The sequence below is a fragment of the Neoarius graeffei genome, chromosome 6, assembly GCF_027579695.1.
Source record: "Neoarius graeffei isolate fNeoGra1 chromosome 6, fNeoGra1.pri, whole genome shotgun sequence".
NCBI lineage: Eukaryota > Metazoa > Chordata > Actinopteri > Siluriformes > Ariidae > Neoarius > Neoarius graeffei.
Window position 1 is genome coordinate 32844559 of NC_083574.1, and position 12839 is coordinate 32857397.

General features: G+C 38.1%; 1 protein-coding gene across 1 annotated transcript in view; it reads right to left on the reverse strand.

Moving 5' to 3' along the window:
• Positions 1-9508, reverse strand: part of esrrd (estrogen-related receptor delta) — a 19373-nt gene extending 9865 nt beyond the window's left edge. Inside the window, exons 1-3 of the mRNA XM_060922887.1 lie at positions 9450-9508; positions 7786-8129; positions 2568-2684 (exon numbers count right to left, since the gene is read on the reverse strand). Coding sequence (XP_060778870.1) covers positions 2568-2684; positions 7786-8129; positions 9450-9508 — 520 coding nt within the window. The remainder of the gene's footprint in view (positions 1-2567; positions 2685-7785; positions 8130-9449) is intronic.
• Between the last annotated feature and the right edge of the window lie 3331 nt (positions 9509-12839).

A 12839-nucleotide genomic window follows, 5' to 3' on the forward strand; every position in this document is an offset into this window, starting at 1 on the left:
CTCCAGCCATCAAAGTCTCTAGGAAACACTACAGTAGTGGTTTCCTGTTGCCTTCTACTGGATTATTATAGAGGTTTTCTCCTCTCAACCATTCATACACATGGACAATTTAGAGCCAACAATTAGCCTAACCAGCATGGTTTTGGACTGTGGGGGAAACCAAAACACCCAGAGGAGACCCACACAGACATGGGGAGAACATGCAAACTCCACACAGAAAGGCTCCTACCAACCACTGGGCTTGAACCCAGAAACTTCTTGCTGTAAGGCAACAGTGCTAACCACTACACCACCATGCCGCCAATATCAGCAGCACATTTCAAAAAAGTTGTGACAGGGGCAGGTTTACCACTGTATTGCATCATGTCTACTTTTAACAACACTCTGTAAACGTTTGGTAACTGAGGAGACCAATTGCTGTAGTTTTGAAAGAGACATGTTGTCCCATTCTTGCCTGGTATACAATTTCAGTTGCTCAACAGTTCGGGGTCTCCTTTGTTGTATTTTGTGCTTCATAATGCGCCAAATGTTTTAAATGGGAGACAGGTCTGAACTGCAGGCAGGCTAGTTTAGCATTTGGACTCTTTACTATGGAGCCATGCAGTTGTAATATGTGCAGAATGTGGTTTGGCATTATCTTGCTGACATAAGCAAGGCCTTCCTTGAAAAAGATGTTGTCTAGATGGCAGCATGTTGCTCCAAACCCTGTATATATCATTCAGCATTAATGCTGCCTTCCCAGATGTACAAGCTTCCCTTGCCATGTGCACTAATGCACCTCAATACCATTACAGATGTTGGCTTTTGAACTGTGCACTAATAACAAGCCAGATGGTCCCTCTCCTCTTTAACCTGGAGGATGCAGTGTCCGTGATTTCCAAAAATAATTTAATTCTTCAGACCACAGGACAGTTTTCCACTTCATCTCATCTCATCTCATTATCTCTAGCTGCTTTATCCTGTCCTACAGGGTCGCAGGCAAGCTGGAGCCTATCCCAGCTGACTACGGGCGAAAGGCAGGGTACACCCTGGACAAGTCGCCAGGTCATCACAGGGCTGACACATAGACACAGACAACCATTCACACTCACATTCACACCTACGGTCAATTTAGAATCACCAGTTAACCTAACCTGCATGTCTTTGGACTGTGGGGGAAACCGGAGCACCCAGAGGAAACCCACGCGGACACGGGGAGAACATGCAAACTCCGCACAGAAAGGCCCTCGCCGGCCACGGGGCTTGAACCCGGACCTTCTTGCTGTGAGGCAACAGTGCTAACACTACACCACCATGCCACCCCACTTCATCTCAGTCCATCGTAAATGAGCTTAGGCCCATAGAAGGTGATGATGCTTCTGGATATTGTTTATATGTGGTTTAAACTTGAATTTGTTGCTGCAGTGATGAACTGTGTTCACAGACAATGGTTTTTGTAAGTGTTCCTGAGTCCATTCAGCAATTTCCACTACAGAATTGTGTCTGTTTTTAATGCCATGTCGTCTGAAGGCCCCAAGATTATAGGCATCCAATGTTGGTTTTTAGCCTTGTCCCTCATGTGCAGAGATTTCTCCAGATTCTCTCACTCTTTTAATATCATGTACCAGAGATAATCTGATCCACAATTTATTTGCAATTTTACATTAAGGAACATTATTCTTAAATTGTTGCACTATTTACCCTTGCTGTCTTTCACAGAGCGGTGAACCCCTCACCATTTTTACTTCTGAGAGATTCAGCCTCTCCTGGATGCTCTTTTTATACCCAATCATCTTTTGGACCTCTTGCCAATTAACTTAATTTAAAAAATAATAATAATATTACACAACTTTTCCAGTTTTTTGTTGCCATTGTATAGGTGGCATGGTGGTGTAGTGGTTAGCACTGTTGCCTCACAGCAAGAAAGTTCTGGGTTTGAGCCCAGTGGCTGATGGGGGGGTCTTTCTGTGTGGAGTCTGCATATTCTTCCCATGTCTGTGTGGGTTTTCTGTGGGTGCTCTGGTTTCTTCCACAGTCCAAAGATACATGTTAGGCTAATTGTTGGCTCTAAATTGACTGTTGGTGTGAATGGCTGTTTGTCTTTATGTGTCAGCCCTGCAATGACTTGGTGACTTGTCCAGGGTGTACTCTGCCTCTCGCCCATAGTCAGCTGGGATAGGCTCCAGCTTGCCTGTGACCCTGCACAGGATAAGTGGTTATGGATAATGGATGGATGTTGCCACTGTCCCAACTTTTTTTTTTAAACATGTTTCTCGCACTAAATTCAAAATATTTTTCAAAAAACAATAAGATTTCACAGTTTCAACATTTGATTTTGCCTTTGTACTATTTTCAATGAAGATAGTCCATGATTTGCAAATCATCACGTTGTATTTTTATTTATGTTTTACACAGCCTCCCAAGTTTTTTAGAATTGGGCTTGTATGTAGATGTACTGCCATACTAATATATCACAGCCCTGGTTTAAACACCTCGCACTAACATTTACTTGGATTTGAAAGAAAGCATTTTTATCTGAAACAACAGACAAACAAAGTCTAAAATGATTTGCATTTATATCAACTCACCTTCACGCATCATTCCTGCCCTCAGGCATTTCTGAAAGCGGCAGGCTTGACATGATTTCCTCCGTCTCTTTGTTATCTCACACTCATTCACCACTGGACAGCTGTACTCAATGTTTCCTGCAACATTGACATGCAAACACAAGAGAAATATTAAGTGAGAAAATACAAATAGTGGGGAAATCTGCATTTACTTATTCACTCTCAAGAAAAGGGTACTACATTAGGTTTTAAAACTCTTATTACTAAGATGGTACATCTTTTGTACTTTAAATTAGAGGACCATAACTGAACAGCATATGAAAATTAAGGCGCACCTTTGAGTATAAATTTGACTTAATTTTTTTATACTTTCGGGAATCAGCATGTACATGCAGAGTTCATACTACAATGTACAGTGTTTTCTTTTTCTTTCTTTCTAACAGTGCACCATGTGCATTTTACACACACACACACACACACACACACTATATATATATATATATATATATATATAATGAGAGAGAGAGAGAGAGAGACACACACACACACTATATATATATATATATATATATATATATATATATATATATATATATATATATATAATGAGAGAGAGAGAGAGAGAGAGGGGCGACTACAATTATTGGCACCTTAATGATCTTTTGGCCATTGCAAAAGTAGAATAGACTTTCAATACATAAATTGTGCATGAATCATTACTCAAACTCCCACTGGGGAAAAAAAAAAAGAGTTGATTCCCGACTACTTAGCATATCAGATCACATGACACCATTCCACAATTATTGACACCTTTGTCCACAGTTATTGACACTGTTCCACAATTATCGACATCCAGATGTTTATTTATAATAAATAAATAATCGGTATGTGGTATTAACAAAACAGTTTTTATTTAAAATTTGTTTTAGATTATATTATATTTAGGTCAAACTTAATATTATATTTAGGACAAAATATATTTGTATAAATATATCGATGTCGGTGCTTACATAAATGAGGGAGTAATTATAATGTTTGTAAACAAATGAACTGATAATGGTTAACCTGTGTCAGAAAATATTTTTGTTCCACTTTCTACCCACTTTCTAAGTATTTTTGTAGATCACATTTTGTTAATCATTAATTGTTGTTTGTATTAATTTCTAGTTTTATAGTTTACCATTAATTCAAACAATGCTTGAATATGTTGCAATTAGATTCAGATTGGTGAAGCTTTGGTATTTTCAAACCAGCGATTAAATTGAGAGTTTAAATTTACATCTAAAAATATAAAATGTTTACTGATATTGTAATATATGTTACAACCCTGATTCCAAAAAAGTTGGGACAAAGTACAAATTGTAAATAAAAACGGAATGCAAAAATTTACAAATCTCAAAAACTGATATTGTATTCACAATAGAACATAGACAACATATCAAATGTCGAAAGTGAGACATTTTGAAATTTCATGCCAAATATTGGCTCATTTGAAATTTCATGACAGCAACACATCTCAAAAAAGTTGGGGCAGGGGCAATAAGAGGCTGGAAAAGTTAAAGGTACAAAAAAGGAACAGCTGGAGGACCAAATTGCAACTCATTCGGTCAATTGGCAATAGGTCATTAACATGACTGGGTATAAACAGAGCATCGTGGAGTGGCAGCGGCTCTCAGAAGTAAAGATGGGAAAAGGATCACCAATCCCCCTAATTCTGCGCCGACAAATAGTGGAGCAATATCAGAAAGGAGTTCAACAGTGTAAAATTGCAAAGAGTTTGAACATATCATCATCTACAGTGCATAATATCATCAAAAGATTCAGAGAATCTGGAAGAATCTCTGTGCGTAAGGGTCAAGGCCGGAAAACCATACTGGGTGCCCGTGATCTTCGGGCCCTTAGACGGCACTGCATCACATACAGGCATGCTTCTGTATTGGAAACCACAAAATGGGCTCAGGAATATTTCCAGAGAACATTATCTGTAAACACAATTCACCGTGCCATCCGCCGTTGCCAGTTAAAACTCTATAGTTCAAAGAAGAAGCCGTATCTAAACATGATCCAGAAGCACAGACGTCTTCTCTGGGTCAAGGTTCATTTAAAATGGACTGTGGCAAAGTGGAAAACTGTTCTGTGGTCAGACGAATCAAAATTTGAAGTTCTTTATGGAAATCAGGGACGCCGTGTCATTCAGACTAAAGAGGAGAAGGACGACCCAAGTTGTTATCAGCGCTCAGTTCAGAAGCCTGCATCTCTGATGGTATGGGGTTGCATTAGTGCGTGTGGCATGGGCAGCTTACACATCTGGAAAGACACCATCAATGCTGAAAGGTATATCCAGGTTCTAGAGCAACATATGCTCCCATCTAAGTCCCCAGATGTTTATAGACTGTTGTAAAGAGAAAAGGGGATGTCTCACAGTGGTAAACATGGCCTTGTCCCAACTTTTTTGAGATGTGTTGTTGTCATGAAATTTAAAATCACCTAATTTTTCTCTTTAAATGATACATTTTCTCAGTTTAAACCTTTGATATGTCATCTATGTTCTATTCTGAATAAAATATGGAATTTTGAAACTTCCACAACATTGCATTCCATTTTTATTTACAATTTGTACTTTGTCCCAACTTTTTTGGAATCGGGGTTGTAGATATTTACAACAAACAGAAAAAAAAATTCTGTATGGAACAGACAAATCTGAATATTTCAAGCATGTAAATTTTTATATGCTAGGAATTTAATTATGGTCTAATTCTCATTCATCTCATCTCATTATCTCTAGCCACTTTATCCTGTTCTACAGGGTCGCAGGCAAGCTGGAGCCTATCCCAGCTGACTACGGGTGAAAGGCGGGGTACACCCTGGACAAGTTGCCAGGTTATCACAGGGCTGACACATAGACACAGACAACCATTCACACTCACATTCACACCTACGGTCAATTTAGAGTCACCAGTTAACCTAACCTGCATGTCTTTGGACTGTGGGGGAAACCGGAGCACCCAGAGGAAACCCACGCAGACACGGGGAGAACATGCAAACTCCACACAGAAAGGCCCTCACCGGCCACGGGGCTCGAACCCGGACCCTCTTGCTGTGAGGCAAAGGCGCTAACCACTACACCACTGTGCCACCTGGTCTAATTCTATTTATTGCAATAGAATTCCAAATACTCTATAAGCATTCCATTCTGTTATGAATCAGAAAAAAAATATTATAAATCACAGCACTTTTATTTTTTTTAAAGTACTTCATCTACTTCAACAATGTTATACAAAGATTGGTACATAACAATTGTAAATGTCACTTAATTCCACAGGGTGTTGATAATGGTGGACACCAGTCACCTCACATGACTTCTCAAATGCACGTTTAGATACAAAAAGGCGACTGTCAAATGAAAAAGTAAGAAATAAATTTGATTTTGACAAGTATATCATGAAATACTGGTGAATTTGATAAGTAAAAACATGTCCATCATCTTTCCACCATGCTTACCTGTGACGATAAAATCCAGGTTTTCCTCAAATTGCTGATCGTGCTAAAAAAAAAAAATCCATCTCAGGAAATGAGCTGCTATCAGATGACAAGATCAAAGGGTGGGGGTAGGGGGGGTCTTCCGGTTGATTAATTAACTAATAATAACTGTTGTAACTGAAACTCACCTTTGTAAAATTGTTTTTACTGGTAAATCTGGAAAAGGTGTCAATAATTATTTGACTGTCAATAATTGTAACCACTGCTCTCTCTCTCTCTGTATATATTTATATAGATAGATAGATAGATAGATAGATAGATAGATAGATAGATAGATAGATAGATAGATAGATAGATAGATAGATAGATAGATAGATATTAGACAGAGAGATACACACCCACACACACATTATATATATAACTGTGCAAAAGTCTTTGGCACACGTAAAGAAATGTGATGGACCAAAAATGGCTTAAAAATTATGAAGTGAAATGTTTCAACATTTTACAAAAATACTATAAACAGCAGTAAGCCATAATTAATGAAACAAAGTGAATATTTGGGGTGAGACGATCCTTTGCTTTAAAAAATAGCAGTCTCAGGTACAATGAGTGCAGTTTTATTCTTATAAAACTGCACTCATTGTACCTGATGCTGGTTCTGCAGGATGCTCAGTAAAACCTACAGCTCATTTTCTTAAATGAGCTGTAGGTTTTACTGAGCATCCTGCAGAACCAGCCACAGTTCTTCTGGACACTTTGACTGTCACACTTGCTTCTTAATTTTGCAGAAAAACCCAATACCCTTCATTATATTTTCTTTTTTTATCTGAAAAGTGGTCTCATGTAATATGTTGCTCAGATCCAAGCATTTTTTTTCTTTAACATTTAATTTTGTGCTGGAAAGCAAATGTTTGGAGCTCTAAAATATTTTTGTACTGACTAGATAATGTAGTAGTCATAAAAAAGAAATCTATGAAAAAAATAGGGTGCCTAAGACTTTTGCACAGTACTCTCTCTCTCTCGCATATATATATATATATATATATATATATATATATATATATATATATATATATATATATATGCTTTGTTCAAAAGCAATGGGCTTTATTTAAAAGAGGACAAAAGCAGGATTAAGGCGTCTGCTGTCCAGCTGCAACATTTTAAATCAATATATGGATAATTCCCTTATACAGTATTAAGACTTCAGTGGCCAATTATGACACCTTCTCAGGCACACATCCATGTACTTAGATATTTTGATGTTAGTTTTGCCAACAGCAGAGTTTTTATTGATTGTTAGAAAGATGGAGATCAGATATTGGGGGAAAGTCTGCATATGGGACACTTGTGTGATCATAACAGCATATTGAGTCTTCACACGAAAATCAATCCTAGCTAGTCATCATGCTGGCTAATCTATCAATTTTGTTAGATATTGTCATTTAATTAATTAAGAATGGTATTGAGATGTGTGTCAAACACTCCTGTTCTGCCCCAGGCCATCTCATTACATTTTAACTAACATTTATTTAAAAATAACCATTCTATTTATTAATAAGTTAATAATTGTAAAGTTCCCTCTGCTTGTCTATCCTACATTCATGTTAGTCAGTCTCAGTGTCTCTCTCTCTCTCTCTCTCTCTCTCTCTCTGGGAAATGTAACCCAGCTCATCTGTTTAATTTCCTGTTGGAAAACTCATGTTAAGAACATGAAACTGGGAGGAAAGACTCAGAATTGAAAGCTCAATATTACCTTGAATGGTTCTCTTAAAAAAGGCTTTGCAAGCTTCACAGGATGCCACACCATAATGGTACCCGGAAGCAAAGTCTCCACACACCAGGCACAGGCGTTTGGGCCCATGGCTAAGTGAGGGGAGATAGTCTCGGTTTAGGATGGAGCCTGTTTGAGGCTGCAGCTGTAGCTTGTCATTGTCTTGAGCAGTGAAATGTGCAGGATTGAGAGATTGGGAAAAGACACTGTAACCACTGCTTTCTGATGTGCTGCTCGGGCTGAATGGTGTAAAATTTGGTGAGTCAGATTTGATGGTTGGTTCTTGTGGAGAAGGAGGGTCATCAGAAGACGAGGGTTCCAAGAGGCTGTGACTGAAACACAACAATGAAAACTATTGAGTTATAAAAAAATTTCACATGAATGGCTCACTGTTGTGGTTTTCACAACTTCGGAAATAGAAAAGTTTCTATTTTCATTTCTCAGTATGGCAGAATCTATGGATGCTAGACGAGCATTCAGTGTTATGTGCCATCACAGTGTATTTTCTAATTATTTTTAATTCCTTACCATATTTTCCGTCTCTATTTTTTTCTGTTTTAATTGGCTGTCTATCTATCTGTCTGTCTAATTGTCTTCTCTCTCTGTCTAGCTATCTTTCCATCCTTCTATCTAACTGTCTGCTTGTCTTTCTTTCTATCAATCTGTCTGTCTGTCTGTCTGTCTGTCTTTTTGCATGCCTCTAACTGTCTAGTTGCTTATTAATCTATCTATCTGTTTAACCTACCTGTCTCTTTACTTATAGCACCATTAAAGAATCTGTCTATTGATCTGTTTAAAGAGATCAGTCACATATGTTCATTTCCTTTTTCTTTTCTAAGGGTTTGAAAAAAGGCTTGGATTAACTCAACTATTTTTAACATCTTGGCAAATGAAATGAACACAAATGCATTGGAATAATTTAACTATATAATTTTAGTTAATAGGTGCTATCTTCCATGCTTGGCTATCTTTCTGATATTTAAATTTATGTTAGACCTTGAAATTTTAGATATTTTCTTTCTTTGTTATTCTACACTACAGTAACTGGTTATGGCAAGTGGCAGTTAATTTGCGTTTGTTTTTTTTAATGACTGTCTTGTGAATTTAGAAACAAGGCCTTTAAGTGTTGTAAACTAAATGCATTGATACATGCTCTTTTTTGTAACAAATGTTTTAAGGTTCATTAAAAATATAATGGGAGGTGTTAAAGCTAAACAATCAAAACAGCTTAAAGTTTGACATTTTATCCCATTACTTTTTCTTCTTCACATAAGGTGATAAAATTTACTATATTTCAGGTCATTTACATTTTCAGTTCCAGCACTATACTACAAAATATTATATTGTAGTAGAGTATTGTAGTATAATAATATTGTGAATTAAAAACTGAATAATTTAATTTAAGAAATTATCTGAAAAGGTGTTAGCTCTGGTTTATTGTGTAAATGATATTTAATAAATTTTATAGCAGTTCACAAGAACCTTTGCCATCAGACAATTTCATATAACTATTACACAGCACATAAGAGTTACTAGTGAATAAGAAACATACAAATCTCACAGACTGATAATAAAATGTGTAAAGTAGTGTAATTATATGACTTGAGTGCATACATTTATTACATATGATTATTTCAACAACATACCTGTTATGTTGATTAAGGAACTGAAAGTTGTCACTCAAACAAAAGTCGTGCAACTCCATGCTTTAAATTCAGTCAGGACTCCCAATACAAGAGGTGAATGAAAATGGCAAAAAATAGGAGTAAATAGAGAAACAGACAGAGAGAAAGATAGAGAGAGCAGTGCTGACACTGAAGCTTCAGTCCTATTTAACTGCTGAGTTGAGAGGGAGGAGTTTAACACGCTAATCCAGATACAGGTGGGTCAAACCCTGCTGATGGGTTCTACCTGACTTATCAACACACACACACACACACACACACAGATAATTACACATACACAGATAGATACTGTAGATACATAGATAGATAGATTCTGTGGAAAGAGAATTCTCTTCCCACATATTTGTCAAATAAAAATTAATTCACCTTACATATTGAAAAAAGTAAAAACAATATTTGTAAATGACAGACAGACTGACTGACAGACTAACTGACAGGTTGATAGCCACACTGACTGGTGTGGATGAGGATGGAAGGGGATGTCAAGTCAAGTCAATTTTATTTTTATGGCGCTTTTAACAATAGACATTGTTGCAAAGCAGCTTTACAGAATTTTAGTGACTTTAAAAATGAGCTAATTTTATCCCTAGTCTATCCCTAGTCTATCCCCAATGAGCAAGCCTGTGGTGATGGTGGTAAGGAAAAACTCCCTAAGACGACTTGAAGAAGAAACCTCGAGAGTAACCAGATTCAAAAGGGAACCCACCCTCACTTAGGTGATAACAGATAGCATGATTATAACAATTTTAACATGAAGTCTGTTTTGTTGATGTTATAAACTGTTCGTTGATGGAAACTTGAGTGCAAAACTGTTCATGACAACCAATTGCAATCCTAAAGTTAGCAAGTCAACTGTAGTCCTCAACCATAAAAGCATTACTGTAAGTGTCCAGAGCCCTTTTCCGAGTGTGACTTTCAACTGTCCATATGGGGCCATCCTCCACAGGAGCAATGTGGTGAGACTCCAGCAAGACATAGGGCATCAGGATGGATCAGGCAGATCTGAGGGGCAGAAGAGGTCAGCATCTCGATCTCAGGATTGACACGTAACTCAGAAGGACAGACAGAGTGGGGGATGGGGTGGTGGTGGTTGTGTGTTCCATCTTGCAGATGTATTTACTTGCCTATGGATTTTCTCATTTTCAAACTTTTAAGATTCTCTAGTGATTTATTTTATATTTGCAGCTTATTCTGAATTTTAAAAATTTTAATGCAGATTATTAAAATTAGAAAAAAAGAATACTTTTTTTTTTTTAATTCAGAATCCTTGGCCGGGCGGCACGGTGGTGTAGTGGTTAGCGCTGTCGCCTCACAGCAAGAAGGTCCTGGGTTCGAGCCCCGGGGCCGGCGAGGGCCTTTCTGTGCGGAGTTTGCATGTTCTCCCCGTGTCCGCGTGGGTTTCCTCCGGGTGCTCCGGTTTCCCCCACAGTCCAAAGACATTCAGGTTAGGTTAACTGGTGACTCTAAATTGACCGTAGGTGTGAATGGTTGTCTGTGTCTATGTGTCAGCCCTGTGATGACCTGGCGACTTGTCCAGGGTGTACCCCGCCTTTCGCCCGTAGTCAGCTGGGATAGGCTCCAGCTTGCCTGCGACCCTGTAGAAGGATAAAGCGGCTAGAGATAATGAAATGAGATGAGATGAGAATCCTTGGCCATGGAGGCCAAGGATTCTGAATTTTAAAAATGTATTCTTTTTTCTGTAAACTAAGTAATTTGAGTGTCTGATGATGTGCATTTCATTTGTCTGTTATCATGAAAACATACTGACATTTATGCAGTTATGTGCAGATTTTTATACTAAAATTTATTGTGCACTTAAATTTCTCTCTCTCTCTCTCTCTCTCTCTCTGTGTGTGTGTGTGTGTGTGTGTGTGTGTTTTGACAGATTTATTTATTTATTTATTTGAGTTTTACTTGTGTAGTGTGTACATACATTCCATTACCTTTTGTTTAGGGCACTTTTAAATGTTAATTTTAAATAATCTGCATTAAAGACCCACTGACAGTCATTTCGTATTAATTTTTAAACAAACAATATATGACTCCAAAGATAAATTCTGGTTTTAATTCTTGGTTTAACTGTCCGTTTTAAACATCAGAAGTAATTTTAAATTTCGTGCAGGGAGATTGACCTGGATATGAACTGGGCTCATTCAGAGATGCCGGAAGTGACGTCACATCAGTGTGTCGTTTTTGTTTACAAGTCACTATGTTGGTTCAGTTCTCACAAGTCGTGTGATATTGAGCTGTGGTTTTGTTGTGATTTCCTTGCGTGAAAAAGTTAAATGGCGTCTAACCGAAAAGGGATTATATGTGTGGCTTACGGGTGTTCTAACACCACGTCGGAAGGAGTGAAACTCCATTCCTTTCCTTGGAAAAAACACCCTGAAATAGCAAAAGAGTAGGAAAGAAACGTTTCCAAAACAGGTGCGAACTGGAAGTCAGCAAAATGGTCACGTCTCTGTTCAGCACATTTCGAGGAGCACTGTTTCACTTTGTCGTCCAGAACTCGAAGAACGTTTGATCCAATTTATCCACTGGTGTTGGAGGAGTCAGCTGTGCCGATGTTGTTTGACAGGCCCGGGCCGAATCAATCTGTCAAAAGAGAAACAGATGACAGCAGACCCCCCCGAAGGGGTGGTCAAAAAGCGAAAGTCCGGTGGTGCCTTTGCCAAAAGAGAACGAGCCAGGGTACGTGGCTATGTGTTGTTATTCAATACATGTATGTTGTTTTAAAATTTGTTGTAACGTCACAAATGCGTCTTATACCATTGCATATTACTTATCAATAGGCCAAAGCAGCTAATACCAGTAATGTACAACAACTGAAAGGCCAATACCTTGTTTCATATATTTCAGGGATGCAAACAGCGCGCCTTTTGGCGGATGGCGCCTTTTTCACGGCTGAATCATGCAGATCCGAATTTTTTTTTTAGGGGGGGGGGCGTTGGAGTGTCTGTTTATAATTTCAAAGTAAATTCTGTATTAAAATTACTAAATAAGCAAATCCGTTACAATCCATGAAACAGGAAGTATAAGGATGAGGAAAAAACAGTTTAAATCGGGAAGCTGCGCACATTTGCGCAGTCCTGCCGCTCAGGCTGCACAAATGTGCGCAGCTTCCCGATTTAAACTGTTTTTTCCTCATCCTTATACTTCCTGTTTCATGGACTGTAACGGATTTGCTTATTTAGTAATTTTAATACAGAATTTACTTTGAAATTATAATCAGACACTCCAACGCCCCCCCCCCCCCCCCCCCAAAAAAAAAAAAAAAATCGGATCTGCGCAATTCAGCCGTGAAAAAGGCGCCATCCGCCAAAAGGCGCGCTGTTTGCATCCCTGATATTT